At 44.0% G+C, this 19,489-nt stretch overlaps 1 protein-coding gene across 9 annotated transcripts in view; it reads right to left on the bottom strand.

Moving 5' to 3' along the window:
- Positions 1-19,489, bottom strand: part of agrn (agrin) — a 283,677-nt gene that overhangs the window by 156,639 nt on the left and 107,549 nt on the right. For all 9 annotated transcript variants that reach the window (XM_069693990.1, XM_069693991.1, XM_069693988.1 and 6 more), the window contains one exon: positions 15,119-15,157. In XM_069693990.1, the coding sequence (XP_069550091.1) occupies positions 15,119-15,157 (39 nt within the window). The remainder of the gene's footprint in view (positions 1-15,118; positions 15,158-19,489) is intronic.

Raw genomic sequence — 19,489 nt, forward strand, 5'->3', positions numbered from 1 at the left:
CAGTTAAAGGCTGTGGTCCAACGTGGTGATTTGTATAATGCAATTATGAGAGATCATATATCCTGTATTCATGGCATTTTTCTTTTATTTTCTGTTGATGTAGCTCTCTATATAGTTAGTCTTCGACCTCATTTACTGCATGACAGCAACCGTTTCCCCAGAACAACCAACAGAAAACATTATCTGATTCCATATAGACTGAATAATTCACTGTAAAATCTATGGATGACAAACAGGAGCAGCCAAATGGAGATGAATTTCCATGAAAATGTTGCAGATTGCTACTTTTAAAATTTTTAAAAGCATCTCAAAGCTGCATCTGGGAGAGTTAAAAATGTATGGCTCGTTTGCAAAATTTAACTTCCCGGGGACTCTGTGCGATCCCTTCAAAGACGCCCACACATCCTGAAAACTTCCACTGCACAGGCGTGGATTGGAACATAATTCACCCTGTATCATTGTTTACTCCATATACACTCATGTATACAGCGAAGAGTCACTACTGAGCTGCTTGGACTTTTCATGGAGAATGTATTTAGTCAGTGAGCAGCAGGGAAAGACAAGTTATCATCTCCTTCTTAAGTTGGCTTTATGCCGCATCCTTTGATAAACACCGATGCCTGTTTGTTTACCTGCATTGGCTGGAGGGTGTGCTGATGCATATTAATGACAGTGTGTGTGTTTATGTATGTGCTATATGGGAGCATCATGTGTATATATCCAGCGCCTGAAGCTCGCTGTTTCCTATCTCTTAACGTCATATCTCATCTTATGTGGGAGGACCACTGTGACCAATCTAACACTGCCCCAGGAACAGAAAGTGTGTGTGTGTGTGTGTGTGTGTGTGTGTGTGTGTGTGTGTGTGTGTGTGTGTGTGTGTGTGTGTGTGTGTGTGTGTGTGTGTGTGTGTGTGTGTGTGTGTGTGTGTGTGTGTGTGTGTGTGTGTGTGTGTGTGTGTGTGTGTGTGTGTGTGTGTTGGCTGCCCTCTGCCCATCATTGCCCAGCAGCTCCTGACCTGTGCGGCCGCCTAACAAGACCGCTGAACCTGGCTGCCATCTCTAACAGTTCCATCTCAGACGGGCTCGACGAGCAGAAGAAAAATACCAAAGAACTCTGTTATCTGATTGAAAGACAAAAATAGGGAGCTTCACATCATCACCCAAACCAATTCCTGTTCCTCTCAGCTATAATGGAACTGGTCGGGTGGGAGGGGGTGGGGAGTGATTGAATCGTAGCATGGCATCAGATGAACCCAGCATGACGCTGAGGTAATTGCACATTTTTTTTTTTTTCCTCCTTTGGTGCTTCTGCTTGCACATAAAAGTCTCATTTTGAACAAGAGGAAACATATTGCCTCTCGGGGGATTGATGAGTGTTACATGGCTTTGAGTCTCTGAATTACATCCCCACCCCGCGCAGACACAAATGTGACCACATGCTGCGTTTAAATCCAACTGAGAACCTACCCCAATGAACGGTCACTTAGTAATGCAGATCGGAGCTGTTGCGATGATTGGCTCGATGGAGCTGATTTTCATCCTTTAATTAAAGCCATTCACTAATGTTGGCCTTTGAAATGACAGAGGAGGGGACAGCTGATGGAGCACGGCAGTCTATGACCCCTCAAAAGCACGCCGGGAACAGTAGACTGTGAAACGCACCAACGTGAGAATCTGTTTTAATTAAATTTCTTGATCTGCTTCTGACTGACACACACACACACACACACACACACACACACACACACTCTCTCTCTCTCTCTCTCTCTCTCTCTCGCTCCCACACACACTAAAGGTGCTAAGTCCTCCCCCCAGGCTGACAAGCCCTCAGTGCTGGGGCAAAGGGGAAGGGATTTTTGGAAGGAGGAAGAGAGAGAAAATTAGGAGGATGAAGACGAGGGAGATAAATCGAAGGCGAATTTCAGTTCAGGTCAATTTCTGAACGATGATAACTTAATACTAACTTAATATTGTCAGTGTGCAGGATGGTGGTCGTGTCAACATTCTTTGCCCACACACACAATAAGTAACGTTATAAGTCTTTCTTCTTATCTTTATTGTCTTTACTTAGTTCCTCCCTGTTCACTTCAGTCTAACTGTGTATTTTTTTTGTCCATTGGTTTTTTTTAAAGGTCTTTTTCCCTTGTGAACTCCTGACTTTTACAAGTTGTGTACTTGTTATTAAACGATAAAGTTTCTCTAAAAAGCAAAGGCTAAACATCAGTATGAAGTACAGTACATATAAGGTGCAATCAGTTTCTTTTACGCACAATCGGAGCGCAGCCCTGTAATGGAGCACTTTGTGACTAAATTATGTTTCTTGATAAACATCAGCGCCTGTGTTACACGCCTTTTTGTGACCACTGGTACATGCACCTTTGCAATTCCATTATGGACTTGAAGAGACTGCAGATCAAATTTAGTATCGGACTCTGCAACAGAGAACCTCAAAATGCTTCAGAAAGCCTTCTGCAATTACCGTAAGCAATGAGCTGAGCAAGTTCATTTGAGTGGCATTCGCAATTCAAGAAAGGCAAATGGTCACTGTCTAAGACCGAAGAAGGCTCACCACACCAGAAGTGCAACCGGGTAGGTTTTCCTTGATACTTGTGGGGTTGTAAATTCATCCCGGTTCCCAAAAAACCCTCCATCACAGGACTAAATGACTACAGACCCGTCGGCCTGACGTCTGTAGTCATGAAGTATTTTGAAAGACTGGTGCTGGCCCACCTGATGGACACTACAGGCCCCCTGCTGGACCCCCTGCAGTTTGTCTACTGGGCAAACAGGTCGGTGGATGATGCAATCAACATGGGACTGCACTACATCCTGCAACACCTCGACTCCCCAGGGACATACGCACGGATCCTGTTTGTGGACTTCAGCTCGGCGTTCAACACCATCATCCCGGACACCCTCCACACCAAGGTCTCCCAGCTCACCGTGCCAGCATCCACCTGTCAGTGGATCTCAAACTTCCTGACTGACAGGACGCAGCAGGTGAGGCTGGGAAACTTCACATCCAGCACCAGCACAATCATCCCTGGCGCCCCCCATGGGTGTGTGCTCTCCCCACTGCTGTTCTCCCTCTACACCAACGACTGCACCGCGAGGGATTCATCTGTCAAACTCCTGAAATTTGCAGACGATACAACGGTCATCGGCCTCATCAGGAGCGGTGATGAGTCTGCAAACAGACGGGAGGTTGAACAGCTGGTTCTCTGGTGCAGTCAGAACCACCTGGAGCTGAACCCGCTCAAGACTGTGGAGATGACAGTGGACTTTAGGAGGAGCCCTGCAACACTGCCGCCCATCGCCATCCTCAACAACACCGTGTCTGCTGTGGAAAGCTTCAGGTTTCTGGGATCCACAATCTCCCAGGAACCGAAGTGGGAGTCCAACATCAACTCCATAATCAAGAAAGCCCAGCAGAGAATGTACTTCCTGCGGCAGCTCAGGAAGCCCAACCTGCTCCAGGAGCTGCTGATCCACTTCTATTCAGCCATAATCCAGTCTGTTCTCTGCACCTCCATCACCGTCTGGTTTGGCTCGGCCACCAAACAGGAACAGACTACAACGGACAGTCAGGACTGTAGAGAAAATCATCGGTGCCGACCTGCCCTCCATTCAGGACTTATACACATCTGGAGTCAGGAAAATGGGCTGGTAGCATCTCTGAAGATCCATCCCACCCTGGACACCCTCTGTTTCACCTCCTCCCCTGTGGTAGGCGGTACAGAGCACTGTGTGCCAAGACCACCAGAAACAAGAACAGTTTCTACCCGTAGGTCATCCCTCTGCTAAACAGTTAACATGTTCTACATCACTGGACGTTTTGCACTACACCCAACCACATCAGCACCATTTGCACTAGGTGCAATTGCACCATTGTTTAGGTGTATATATGTACATATTCATTAATTGCTATGCTGTAAATATATCTATTTATGTTTTTTATGTCTATTTATGTCTGTTTGTTTTGTTTGTTTTTTTGGACGTTGAGAGCAAAGCTACAACCGGAGTCAAATTCCTTGTATGTGTTATAATACCTGGCCAATAAAGTGATTCTGATTCCGCCGGGTCAGACTGTCAACACTGAGTCGGTGCAAATGGCCTGAACTGTGGTGCGATGGCTAATCGGTCCGCTCACAGCGCTTTGCAAAAGCACGAGTTTCTCGCCTGCAACACCAACACCTGTACTTGACAGATATGGCTCCCTGCAACTTCTTTCTGTTCACCAAAAATTTGACACAAACTTTGATGGGTGATCTCAGCTCAAGTTTGAGGCCCATCATGAAATCTTTCAAATGCACGTGACAGTGGTCACAAAAATGGGTGCAACACAGGTGCTGATGATGATAAAGTAACACAACTTTAAATACTTACTCATGAAAGTTATTGCTTCCTCCTGCTTCATGCACATCACTGTGCAACTCTCGGTTCAAGCGCAGGACCCCCTCCCCCCTCCACCTCCCCCTCCCATTCTCTCCCTCCAACTGCCATTCATGAGCTGCACCCACGACTAATGGACTGAATTAAATACACACACTTATTATTCACAGGAGCCCGTACACTTGTATACGTGGTGAGCAACATTTCCTGCAGACTAAAATACAGCAGAAGGTTGTAGTCACAGTCGGGGGTCTTAGTGCTGTTTTGTGTGTGTAGAAGGAAGGTGTGTGTGTGTGTGTGTGTGTGTGTGTGTGTGTGTGTGTGTGTGTGTGTGTGTGTGTGTGTGTGTGTGTGTGTGTGTGTGTGTGTGTGTGTGTGTGTGTGTGTGTGTGTGTGTGTGTCTTAGCTTAGTCTTTGGATGTGTCTGTGTTTGGGTGTTAGTTTAAGAGGAAGTAGCATAAAGAAGGGAAGGATAAATGATTAAGAGGACTGCACAATGCAGGAACAACAAAAATCTGTTCCAGTTCATTTTTCGGATAATCTCAGCTGATTAAACATTCAGTTGAACTATGAGGCCATATTTAAAAATCAGGTTTCTCAAGTACTCTTACTCGTGATTGTATCTCTGAACAAAGCTATGACATATTGATAAGGAGGAGGTTGAGCGATTTGTCACTTAATTTGGGAAAATAACTCAAATTAAGCAATAAGACGTCTTTTAAAATGTAATACTTCAATTTCAGGTCTCAGAAATAACTGATTTGTTACTGTAAGAATACATTTTTGCAGTGTATTGGCAGGAGACAGCTGTGGGAGATAGGAGCTGTCTGACACCAGTGGGAAATGTCACAGCTAATACATATCACATGTGGAGGGGCACACACTGGATGCCTTGTTTCGTGTGTGTGTGTGTGTGTGTGTGTGTGTGTGTGTGTGTGTGTGTGTGTGTGTGTGTGTGTGTGTGTGTGTGTGTGTGTGTGTGTGTGTGTGTGTGTGTGTGTGTGTGTGTGTGAGGTCACTCCCAATGAAATTCCACATGTGTGCAGCACATGTTGAGAGCATGTGTGTTGTCTCATGAATTTGAATGCTTGGTGGTTATTGGATGCACAAGCGACTGAGCCATATATCAAGACAGACACGAACATAAAATGCTTCACTTTGAGCTGCTCCTGCATACGTGCTTGCAGTTGTGTGTTGTTTGTCAAGGAAATTAAAAACAAACTTAACTTTATTATTACTGCAGCAATGGACAGTTTTTTTCAGACTACAGGTGCAACAAATACAAATAAAGAAATTTCATTGAAAATTGTCTCTTTTTTTTTACATTTAAAGGTACTCTGGTGATGTATTGTTGCACTGCTATAAAACTCTGGGAAACACAGGTGATAAATTGAATGATCAAACTGGCAGCAGCAGGAGCTGAGATATCCAAACGTAGGCTTTAGTATGGGTGAAGTTCTTGTTGCAACCTACCATGATGTCACCTGCTGGTTTGTGAACTGCAAACTGGCATTTTAGCTGTCGCCATCTTTGCCTTGTACAACAAGAAGGGACAATATTTGAATGGACAGGGGAGCAGTGAATCTGATTATGAACCTGAGGACACTATGCGCCGCCCACATATATTGGAAACCCGGCTTCACCTCCGCTTTAATCAAACCAGACACACCCCCAAACATACCTCTCTTGGAGGCCTAATATCTAATTAATTATGGAATCATCTTCAGAAAAACACACTTTAATACTGATCAGAAGGAGTCAATTTAGCTCATCACACCAAAACGACTTGTGGAAAACATTCACTGACTTTGTATTTCATAAGAGAAGTTGATGCTTTTTGAATGGGAGTCTATTGGAGCTGAAGGTTTTGTGCAGCCCCCTACTGGCCCTCAGTGGTATTAGCCTTTTAAGTCATTTTCACAATTACATCCATTTTCACATACAGTGTATGGTCAAACTCCAATAATGCTGAATCCTGCACTTCCCATAATGCAACCAATAACATCTTGTCCTGACAACTCTCCTGCCTGACAAGCAGTGAAGTACAACACATGGCAAGTAAATGGATGTTAATGTGTAAAAGTGGTGAAATGCTCATTTAAAAAGCATTATATTTCCTCCATTAAATGCTTCACTATTTTACTGTGATGGAGGAAATGTGTTGACACTAAAATGATGAATGTTCAAGATGTGCTGTTTTTTTTTTTTTTTTTTTTTTTGGCAGTGTAACCTTTAACCCATACCTTTAAAAAGGAGTTAGACCAACCATCCATTTGCAGTAAATGAGGCAGTATCCACAAGTTACAAGAGCACACACAATACACACAGTACATACCCAGCGCCACACACACACACACACACACACACACTGTTTGCCTTCAGTGACACCAAACCCTAATTATGGAGTTACAGAGTGTACTGGGGGGCATGCAACTCCAGTGGAAAAACAAGCTTAACTGAGCAAGTGCAGAGCAGATGCACTCACACTCATACACACAGACAACACACACACACACACACACAGAGACTCCAGCCTGCCTGTTGGCTTATTATGGGAAACCTTTGACTTATTTCATAGGACTACTTTCTGTTTTTATGCTTATGACATGGTGTGAGTGATGAAACTTAACTGAAAACCTGTTCAAATAACCAAATTGCTGAAGGCTCGTGTGCTCATTCACTGTGCACAATCAGGAAATATACAATAACTTCCTTATTTCTTTCTCTGCAAAAAAAAAAAAAAAAAAAAAAAAGAGACAACAGCTAAATTGTTCAAATTATCCTCAATTCCTTGTTCTTTTTTCTCCTCTTCCTCTTTCTCTCTCATTATGGAAATGAGCAAGCAGGCAGAGATGCGAGGTAGTAGGAATACAAAGCACACTCTCTTATTTGTTCTCTCTGGTGCACCCACACTCGCTGAGGTGTATGGCTAAAAAAAAACTGAGGGCAATGTAATGATAAGTTAAAGGCACATTAAGTAAACCAAAAAAGTATAGAACTAAAGCCAGCTTTGGGGGGGAAATTAATTCCCCCCGATTTTTTTCACAAGTGCTCAAAACATCCAGCTACTCTTTTCAGACAGATAGCTGGATAGCGGTTTTAATACTGACCACTTAAATATATTTTCCATATGCGCACAGGGAGTGTCTATATGATGTAAACTGTTTCATCCGCTCCCGACTGCAACTCTAATTTATGACTCTGGGCTGTACGCACCTCCAAGCATGGTGCCACAGCTCTGTTAAAAATAACTAGTAAATTCTGCTGCGCATGCATAGCACACAGAGGCTACGACTGAAGGGGAAAATGTGGCAATACGGCGGCGCTCAAATAAACGTCATTTTTCTTGTTTGTGTATGTAAAAAGCTTGTTTTGAGAATAAAAGATCTAGAAGGATAATATATAACTTCTCACCAGCTCCCTTGCAGTGTGCTGTTTCTATAGTTTTCTTTCTGCATTAGAAACACCATTAAACAGAACATGTATTACAAGAGGTTGATTCAAGAGATTAAATTCATATCATCCATTTAATACATCACATATATCTCTATCATTCAAGTGGGACTTTGTATTCAGCTGTGGGAAATATTACAAATTCCTGAGCAGGTAGATCATTAGAAAAATGGCTCAAATTTAAAAGCATGGCTGATATGTAAAAGAACATTTATGAAGTGCAAAACTGAAGATTTGTGCATCTATTTAATAGGATAGTCCGTTTTTCTTATTCTTGTCTCTTCTAGGTGGCAGTTCAGTCCGTGTGAAAACTGTTGACCAGTGGAGGTCAAATCCAGCAATCACAAATCAGGGCTTACATATAAGCCATATAAATACATATAAAATGCAGACATCCTGTGGGGACGTGCATAAAGGCTTTTTTTTTTTAGAGGTTTATGAGAAAATAAACAGCGTAATGTGTCTTTGCCCTCCCCTATGCCTCTGGCTGGCTCTGTGTTCCCCTGTAACATACAGTATAATGTGTTGGCTCTATTCACTGCCTCGCTACAGTATATACAGTCTATTATCTGTGTGTCTTCAGAGTGTAAAGGCCAAACAGACACATTCAAATTACTGAGTTACTGTCTTTTTCTCTTCCTTTCCCTCTTTGTCTCAATATCTGCTGCCCTCTGTCTCGCTCTCTGCTATCATAAATCTTATTAAAGCTCAGTGAGAGGGCAGCAATCAGCGTGGCGCACACACACACACACACACACACACACACACACACCAATGCCCAAGTTGATGAAATTCTCATTTATGCATGGTGTTTGCGTGCCTGGCTCCATGAAAAAAAAAAAAAAAACTTGCAGTGCATAAATGGTGTCGCTGATGTGCTGCTGGGCCAAGTGTCAGTGTGTAGTAATTGTGACAAGTGAAGCAAAACCCATATATTCACACACACACACACACACACACTCACACACACACACACATACACATATACACACATACTGATTGACGTCAGGGCTTCCAGATCCAGAAGTCCTATGAAAGAGGATGACGACAATATGTGTGTGTGTGTGTGTGTGTGTGTGTGTGTGTGTGTGTGTGTGTGTGTGATTCCCTGCTCTACAGATGGTTCAACCATATGAGCAGTGAATTATGAATAGACTGTTTACCAGGATTCCACTGGACTGGTCCACAACAAGTTGTGAATGTGGTTGCCATGACAACCTCCAATAAATGTACTGGTAATGGAGGACCAACAAACAAACTAATACCGGCGCTTTAAAAATATTACATTTTAGAAAGTGATAGAGGCAATCATTTATTACACCCTTAAACTTTCAAACCTTCAGGAGGTGTGTGTGTGTGTGTGTGTGTGTGTGTGTGTGTGTGTGTGTGTGTGTGTGTGTGTGTGTGTGTGTGTGTGTGTGTGTGTGTGTGTGTGTGTGTGTGTGTGTGTGTGTGTGTGTGAGTCAGGTTGTGTTTTTGTGTCTCAGGGTCACGTTGAGGGTGGGATGTTCAGAATGGATAGTTTCCTGCCCTCTCTGTGTATGAGACTCAAAGGAACATGCACGCGCACACACAAATTCTTCACAAAGTCAACACACAGGAACACAAAGCACACAGACTCAGATAAAAGTTGATTCAAGCTGTAAAATAGGATGTTAGGGGCTCTGTAATGAGTGTGTGTGTGTGTGTGTGTGTGTGTGTGTGTGTGTGTGTGTGTGTGTGTGTGTGTGTGTGTGTGTGTGTGTGTGTGTGTGTGTGTGTGTGTGTGTGTGTGTGTGTGTGTGTCGGGAGTGTATGCATGTTCATGCACACATCCTGAGGTTCAACTGCAATCTGTAAACAATGTTTCTGGCTGAGTGAAGAAAAACAAGAAGCAAGGGGTGAAATGTTCAGGGGGAAGTAAGAGATTGAGAGAGAGAGAGAGAGAGAGAGTGTGTGTGTGTGTGTGTGTGTGTGTGTGTGTGTGTGTGTGTGTGTGTGTGTGTGTGTGTGTGTGTGTGTGTGTGTGTGTGTGTGTGTGTGTGTGTGTGTGTGTGTGTGTGTGTGTGTGTGTGTGTGTGTGACAGAACAAGAGAGAACGAGAGAGCCCTGAACTGCAGACGCCTGACTCTCTGCTTCTGCAGAAAACCAAGATATACAGTAACATTAAGGATGCTGTCAGAGCTGAACACCACACTTCTTCTCCAACTCGCTCCTCTTAATAACGGAAAGCCTGAATGTGATGCAGGACTCGGCTAATAGCAGGATATCACCGCGCAATATTGTTGGGCAACACGTTGACACGACAAGCCACTTATTTTCCTCTAATTAACAACCCGACAGTGAAATGCGCGGCATTAGTTCAACTTCCCAGTTATTTCCTGACACCCAACAATTAAATTAGCAGCTGCCCATCACAGCTTAAAGTAGAGTGACGACGGAGCCCTGATTTAAAACAACTTCCTGATGTGTTAATGAGACTCAATGAGCAGCGTGGCCTTCCACTGCTGCTGAATAGCCACCGTTGCCGTCAACACGCGAACAACATAAAGAGCGCAGTTCTTGTGACATCAGGCAATTCTGCGTGCTAATTACCTTCAGTTTGTGACGAAGAGCCGAGAAGGGGTGTGCTTTCAACATCGCTCCGCGCCGCCATGCTGAGCAATAAGGGCTTCCACGAGCAGCTAGAAACTCCTAATGAGCTCGCATGGATTCATACAGTCGATGGGGTTTTGTTTATCCTGCTAATGTCACTCCTTCGATTTCATTTCAGAGACCCGGCATAAAGGAAATTTGTTCTGTTTTCTGCTTTATTGTCGTGAGGAAGAGGGAATTCAACCGCACAAAGTTTGGATGAATTTAATGTGGGACTAACGAGGCAAAATAAAGAGAGCTGCCGTCACAGAGAGCTTTCATCAGTGTGAAGTTCCATTTCTGAGTGAAATGGGAGTCTGAGGCCGAACTAAAAATATACACGCGCACTGGAAAAACATGTATTAACAAGAGGAGTTTTAAAAAATCTTAATAAAACTGACTCTGGGATTTGCAATAATCAGAGATCACGCCTCGAAGTCAGACATGGCTGACGGCCTCCAGATAACAGCCACAGGAAGCTCAGTGTGCCGTCGGTCCACATCAAAGAGCTGCTGCTCCATCCGAGGTCCGAGGTCCCAGAACAACCGGCATCAGCAATCAGTCAGGTTCGCTCCACAGCTGGGGGACACATCAACAAAAGCCCTGCTCGGCTAACTCCGTCACCAATTACTTTGTGTCATAGGGAATCAAAAGGCAAATAGTGCTGCACTTTACAGCCTCGGCCCACTCGCTCCTCTCCGGCTAATATTTTTGTTTTTCTCTCTGCGGACGGCTGCTTCTAAACCTATCTTGGCAGATCAATAGCAGCTAAACCTGAGGTGAGGCGAGGTGAGGCGAGCCTGAGCGGGAATGCTGTCAGTGACGAATGGTCGGATGTGGAGGCATTACAAAATGTGGCTAATGCGTTTGGCTTTCACCTTTGTTTATGAAAAGAAAGAAAGAAAAAGAAAAAAAAACACGCTACTTACAGGCTTTTTTAGATGCTCACGTAAGCATCTGCTGAGTCCACAGACATGGAACGAGACAGGCCAAGGTGAGGCTGCAGAGTCGAGCCGCGCGGTTTGAAAGCTCTGTGTACTTTAAAAGGGCAACAAACTCCCCTTTGATAAAGTCAAGGCTGCGTTGCCCTGCTGTCTCTCCGCCAGCCGCCACAATAGCGGGCTAACAGGCTACTCTCCGTTAAAAGCCGGACATAACGACTCTTCTGTGAAATTATAATCCTGGAGAAGCAACTTTACACCGTTACCTTTGATATCTTGATGCGAGACATTCTTAGGCAGTACACCCCACACACACACACACACACACACACACACACACACACACACACACACACACACACACACACACACACACACACACAAACGCGCCCCATTCCAGCTGAAAGATGAGGTAGATACTTTGCCTCTGTTGTGTGAAATCTATGATGTGAAAAGATTTAATTAAGATAGGCCGAGGAGTCATAATTAATTCTGCCTCTCTCCGAGTCAGGCTTACTGTCAAGAACACAGGGAAAGGCTCCGGCAGAATAAATTACATGAGCATCGTGTGTGTGTGTGTGTGTGTGTGTGTGTGTGTGTGTGTGTGTGTGTGTGTGTGTGTGTGTGTGTGTGTGTCTGAGAGGGTAATGGGTGTGGAGCACGTAGTTACTGTATTCTCCCGGAGTTGACTAACAGTTATGTCAGTCCTAGGTAGAGTTCCCAAAGTGTTAAGTGAGCCCCCCGGCTATTTGGTTTTTGGTTTTTTTTTCCCCCTCACAGATGCGCCACCATCTTAGATCAAATCACATTTCAGTCCAAGAGTTTATTTTGACTGTCAGTGAAGAGCACCCTCAGGAGAGAGCTGTCATTGACAAATGCGAAATTGAAAGATTCACAGCGGACGGGCTCTCGCCAGGCAGGTGGTGCCGGAGACGGCTGCAGTCACTGGAGACCTCTGAACTGTCTGAGGCTCCGCTCTTCCATAACACTTCCTCTTCTTTTTGGAGTCTCTGGCCTATTTTCAATCTTGATTGGCCTTTGTTTAGTCACCTCAGGTGGAAATAGGATGTAATGAAGGAGAAACCTCCCAGGAGCCATCTTCACTGATTTTCCTTTTGGCCTGAAGACCTTGAGAAATAATTCAAGATCTATTTGGTTCGCTATATTCGGCACAAATCAACAGCCCATCTTAAAGCCTTAACAGACATCACATCTACTATCACCAGTGCCTCCTTTCTGTGTCCTCAAACAGCTTTTTCTATGTTTTCTCTGGACGTGGACGCTAACAGCTGAGGAAGCGCCTCATTCATCAAGAATTTCTCTGCATCAACCCCCTTTTCCAAAGTCCAATACTAATCCCTCAAGCTGCAAATTCTGTGAAGCTTTCTAGCTTTGGCCAAATACGCAACAACTGTCTTATTATCAGGAGACGACAGGCAATAATGAGTATGGCCTGAGCCAAGCAACTGCTGCTTTGAGCTTTCAAAGAAGGCGCCTAATTAAAGGCTGCTTTGTGACTTTTGTCACTTTTTTTGACTGGTGATTATAGGCCATTCACTGGGGAGGACTCGTCAGCTATTTGCGGGTGGCGCTACCCATAAATATCATCGTAAGAGCTTTGCTTATGTTGTGCCGAACCTGCATTTTTCCCAAGTGAGCCTTGAGAGTCTCTCACCGCAATTTGCGGAACAAAATTCCTTCACTTTCTGCAGAATCTCCTCGCGCTAATAAGGACGCCTCATCAACGGCATATCAGAGACAAAGTAGGCTGTTTAAAAATGCAGGCTCTTTGGTATCTTGTCTGTGATTTCCTGTAATTAAGTACTGGGGAGCGGCGCGTCCTTGGCGCTGAGGACAAGTTCAGTCGAACAAGCCCTGTGCTCTTTGGAGCAGATTTGACTAATGGCAGCGCTGTATTAGCCCTCTGCCAGTATCTTCTAAATCGCCCCCCTCCACCACTGCTAAAAGTGTACGTCTACAAAAAAGTGGCCTACTGCCGTATTTGGGCCAACTCTAATTGTCTCACTAATCTCCTCAGCGTTAAATGACCCAGAGAAACTGGGTCCCACAAGGCAGGCTTACCCCACTGATTGGAGACTTTGCTTTTTGTTTTGCTTGGCATATTAAAACAGCATAGGCCACTGATGGAAACCTTGTAGAACTATTGGAAATGTAATTAAGGGCTAGCAGCAGCTTTTAAACGGTTGACTAGTGCAGAAACAAACTGTGCCCTTCAGACAGCAGAAAACATGAATACATGGGAAATGAGTGGCTCAATCAATAAGGAGGGCGTTATTTCTTTTGTAGGGGGAAATTCAACGGGAGACAGAAATGGGTTGCTTCACTGGCTGCATACTGTTTCTCATTTTCCCAGCAGAGAAGCAACTTTTATGACAATATTTGCTTCAGAAACAGACAAATAGAAACCACTCCGTAAGATATAATCATTTGTCAAGTCAATTTCATCTGTCATTAAAACAAAAACAAATAACTGCCGTACACTCGACCGACCGCAATTGAATCTCCAGTGTTTTGTGATGAGGCACAAAAGGATGGAGAAAAAAATATATATATCTCATACACTCTTCAGGTGTTGTTGAGGTGAGGCCAAGTTCAGAAATGCTCCAATCAAACACAATTATTCGTTGAGGGCAAACGCCACAGCCATTTCACATTGACGGTGAACAGCCTATTGTCCCGACTCCGTCAGACAATTACATTCATCATAAACCACCTCTAATTTGATACAAAAAAAAAAAAAAAGTTTAAAGCTGTCATCGTTCACAAACTGCTTCTTTTTTTTTTCCCAAACAAGCTGGCCTACGGGGCAAGAGATTGAGCAATTATCAGAAACAGATTCAGCGAGCCCACAATGTGGCCTTTTGTGCAAGGCATCAACCGGCACTGGGATCATTAGAAACATTTTCTCTTCGTGTTTTTCTCCCTTCAAACCTCCGGCTTTGTAGCCTGCAGGATGATACAACACCTTCAGAACTGGTAGGAGTCCATCCCCGAGCTGTCACTGCAGCAACAAAAAAAACCACCAAAGTCTATCAAACACGGTCTCACTGTGCAGCCTCTGATAAAAATTCATGATAGCAGCTTGAAAACCAGCTGTTTTCCTCCAATTAAAGCTTGCCGAGATCTTCTGTTTGGGAAATAAATTGTTGCTTTTTCATAATTAACGGCTCGTGCTACTGGGCCAGAAAACAACTGAAGCAATATAACACTCATTGTAAAGATTTAACTGTGCTGGATTGGACGCTAACATATGGATAACAAGGTGAGGTAATGGTGCTACTGAGTGCCCCTGGCCTACAAACCAGCCAGCAGCCTAAAACTAATGCTGAAGACTCACGGAGAAGGAGTGCTATTATCCTATTAGACCCTATCAGAAGGATGTGAATGCTGCTGTGGTAACAGGTATTGAACATCAGCCCAACTAGCCATGCGGAGCAGTTCAAATCAAGTCATCAAAAGATTCTACTTACATCAAAGCCCTGAGCAAACCTGGCCACGTGCCTGCCATACCAACAGTACAGAAACAAAAAGCGGAGCTGCCAAATCTGGCAACGCGCACAGACGGCTGCCCACTTCAAAGGCAGGGATCCGCTCTCTGCAGTCATTATTTGCGGATACCTCCACCCCCACCCCCCCTTCCCCCTCCCTGAAACCCAGCGGTCAACGGAGGCGAGCAGACAGAAAGCACAGAGGACTTACCATCAGGAGGCTGGGCTGGTGTGAAGTGAGGTGGTTTGTCTGGAAGAGATAAAAGAGAGAAATAGGATTTTAGTTTTGGGGAGATTCAGCGACTTCCCAGGGGCAAAGGCCAAGTAATTGAGTTGCTACCAAAAAAAAAAAAAAAAGACAAAAAAAGAAAAGGGGGAACATGTTCTGTCTGGAGGCCTGGCTTTTTCTATCTAACACATTCTAATGCAGAGACCGGGCCCCCCGCAGGAACCCGGCTGAACTAATCGACAGGAGTACATTTCAGTGATAGCAGTATCAACGCTGTGTTGTCGTGCATTGCTTCTACGGTCCTCTCATTTTAAAACCACTGCAGGACTGTTCAAATTCCAAGTGCACATGAGAGTTGAGGACTCAGGATTTGTTTTGGAGTTGAACAGTGTGAGATAAGATTGGAAATTTCACAACAGCGATAGCGTAAAGCACATCAGGGATAACTTCCTCCGTCCCCGCCCCCCACTCCTTTGCAACCATATGCTGAATAAATCAATGTTTTTTCCCCTCAATGACATCATGCTACTCTCCTGGTCAATACCCAGCAGACGATGACATCAGGCTCGCAGGTTCGTGGGAACCATAAAACCCCAAAAAGCTTTGATACCTTGATGCTTGCAAATGAGGACAAACATGACCAGGCCTCAAACTGAGCAGTGTGTAATGAAGATTGATGAAGTTAGTTTTTACTTTACTCAGCAGGAAAATTAGGGATCTTGTTAAGGGCAGAAAAACTAAAACAGACACAGATTTATTATTGTTGCTTAATCTCGTGATTATTTTCTATTATACGACCAATTGTTTAGGCAACAGAATTAGAAAATAAAGAAAAAAACTATTTCCCCGAGAGGTCTTCAAATTGCTTCCATTCTCAGACAAACAGTCTTAAAACCCCAAATTGTGCCTTTTTTAATTTTTATTTTTTTTTATGTTAAACGGCCAATTTCTATATTTGAGAACCAGAAAAAGGTTGTCTGCTAAACAATGGGCTATTCAGATTGCAGTAGATTAATTTTCTGTGGAATGACAAACTGATTAAATAGCTAATCATTTCAGCAGCGAATAGAAAACATGGAGTGGGGTAATCAAGAGTACAGACACGATAGACATATGGCACCAAACATCATGGAAGAAAAGAAAAAAACATATCCAGCTGGTTGATTCCTGCAGAATCATAATTAGTTTTTAGAAAATAAAAATAAAAAAATCAACATCAGTGCTGATCTACAGCGGTGATTATTTAATCTTTTACCAGTGAACTTCACCAAATGATCGGCCAAGACCATCGTGATACGACCAAGCAGGACTCAACCGAACCACCATCTGCACTCCGCCAGTCGACTCGGCTGTCTGACTCACTAAGCAAAGCCCCCAGTGAGTTGTCAGAGCTGCCTGCGCTGAACAAACACCCCAACACACACATTCAGAAAGGCGGCGCAACCACCCAGCCATCTCTCCAATGTCTCCGCACTGTGAGGGATAATGAGGAAGATAAAACACATCACATCAATTACCCCACTAACACATTTTTCCGGGGCCCCCGTCAACCGCCCCAGCCGAAAGCCTTTCTCGGGACTTGTGCGATATCCATCGGCATCCCGCAACACGGCTGAGATTTAAATTTAGGCCCGCTTAAAATTGCTTGTCATTTGGCCGGGGCTTTGGGCTGTGGGGGTGGAGGGGGAGGGGGGGGGGGTGTCCGTGAGAGAGAGAGAAAAAATGAGAAGAGGGGAGTAGAGAGGCCTGGTTGGCGCTATAGGTGAATAATGAAGTGTCTGCTGAAGCTGTTGCCCAGTCAGTCATGACGGTAACTGATTTCCATCTGGGGGGGATTTCAAGACAACATATAAAAACGAGGGGAGCAGCAATTGGCACGAGGAAGATGTAGAAGACGTTCTGCTGGGTGAAGTGTAAAGGAGTGTCGAACATGCACAAACAAACATACGTAGATAGTATTGTCACACCAGGTGAACCGCAAAGAGCGTGACAGAGAAGGTGTCGCACACAAGTGAGCGGAGACGCTGGGACGAAGCTAAGCGATTCCTTCACATTTCCATAACGAAAGGACAAGATAAGGTCTTTCCATAAACATATCAGCCATTTAAATCTCCCTTTTGCAGCCGGCAAAGCCTGCGCAAGTCCCTGTGCTTGTGTGAATGTCACAACATGGCCATCATTCACCCTATATCTTCAGCGAATCAATATGTGTCTGACTGTGACATTTAGCCATGTGAAGAAAGAGGTGTGTGTGTGTGTGTGTGTGTGTGTGTGTGTGTGTGTGTGTGTGTGTGTGTGTGTGTGTGTGTGTGTGTGTGTGTGTGTGTGTGTGTGTGTGTGTGTGTGTGTGTGTGTGTGTGTGCATATCTTTGCATGTGTGTCACCTTCTCCCTTTACTGCGGCTGATGTATAGTGGTACAGAATGACAAAGTGATTGTGTGTGCGTGTGCAGAGCAAGAATTTGGATTTGGTTACAAACTGTGCGTATGTGTGGACATGCTTCACCCCATATGGTGACAACAGAAATTGCGAATCTGAGGTTGCATGACTCCTCTCACACCCCCTCCACACACACACACACACACACACACACACACACACACACACACACACACACACACACACACACACCACTAGCAGCACTATCACTATCCCATCCAGCTGTCCTTGTGGCCACATGGCGAGGGCTCTTGGCAGCATAATAGAGCCCCTTTCAGCTCATCAATTTCTGCCGTGAACATTTCTTTTCACTCGGTCATCTGAGAGGTGAAGATTGGGCTGCTTTAACTGAGTTTGTATTAAATCCAATAGAATCTGTCTGGCTGAAAGTGATTCAGTAACACGGCGAGGTTACAAATGAACTATTCTACTTCCAGTTACCCACAACCACCAGTAAGAATGAGAGGGAATGGCTGACACAGACGACGGGAAGACACAAACCACGGAAAACAGTAGGCTGTCTGACAAATGGAAGGAGGTGCATCCCGTGGGTTTTGGGGACTTCTTCAACATGTTTTCCTGTACAACACCTTCTTTAGTACTAATTTTATAATATCCATTTTAAGATTAAGAAAATTACATTACACATTGTGGTACACATTTTTAGTTTTCATGCAGTTTAGAGGGGGAGAATTTAATCCAGGTTGTTTTCTGTTGTTGCAATTAACAGATGCCACCTTAATGTCTCATGCAGACTATCGGTAGGCGCGACAATTTACCAATGTTGCTTAAATGCCTCACACAAATTATTGCTGGACGCTACAATTTACTGATCTTCCTTAAATGGCTCACATGCAAGATATCGTTAGACACTACAATTTGCCAGTGTACTTTAAACGTCTCGCATACAAGTTTTCGCTAGATGCTACAATTTCCCGATGTTCCTAAAACTATACATGCTATCAGCAGGTTTATTCAGTAGATGCTAGCGTAAACAAAGAAACCTTAATGTGTTTTAAAACTAAAACATGTTTGTGTGGCTGCAATCAACAGTCAACAGCCTTATAATAGAATAAGAGAAATCCAGCAAAAATAGCTTGACAGGGAACAACAATCAAGAGACTGAACAAAACCTTTCAACTTAAATTGGTGCTCAAATACCACTTCAACCCTACTTTGGCACAATGGCAATTACCTTTATGGTTGTGCTTACTGAATGTATTTACTTACTTATTATAATCTGCTACTGATTTTGAGGCACCAGTCATGCATGAATAATAGCCCACTTTGGAGTTGATAAAATGTCCCCTTTGACATGCTTTAAGCTGAACTCAGAAATAGACTTGTGTACGTCTGGAGAGAGAGACTGAGGAGAATGAATGAGTCAGTGTCATCAAACTGTGGTGGGGAACTCCTGATGGTGTGTTATTGCATATTGTTTTTCAGTGTCTGGTGAATCTCTATTTCGGATTTGTGTGTGAAGGAAACTTGTTGGCCCCCAGATAGTTGCAGCTATTAGATCTGATACTCAGCCCTAACTGTGACAGGTACCAGATCTATAATTTCTGAGCAATATTTGAAATGTGTCTCTGGAACTGAGTATCGAAACCTGTCAGGTGTCAAGAGATGGCCTCAGACGCTCAGTCAGATTGTTTCACAGGTTTTAAGTGTGTGCAGTTCTTTAAGTGCTGTTTGTGTGAAGACAAAACACTGGTGTTGAGAGACATTTGCCATGTTTACACTTTTCAAATGAAGCTATTGAAGAAAAAACAAAAATAAGGCATTACTTTTCTGCAGAAAGTCATCTATTGTATTGGCGCTGGTGCTTGAAAGTGACACCCAGCATGGAGGTTACTAAAGCAATTAACTCTCCTTTCAGAACTCTTTGACAAAATGCCACCATCAAACCTGCCA

Source organism: Brachyistius frenatus, unplaced genomic scaffold (genome assembly GCF_029030835.1).
Source record: "Brachyistius frenatus isolate BFR_SWC_R1_liver_20210118 unplaced genomic scaffold, ASM2903083v1 Contig_16, whole genome shotgun sequence".
In the NCBI taxonomy this organism is placed as follows: domain Eukaryota; kingdom Metazoa; phylum Chordata; class Actinopteri; family Embiotocidae; genus Brachyistius; species Brachyistius frenatus.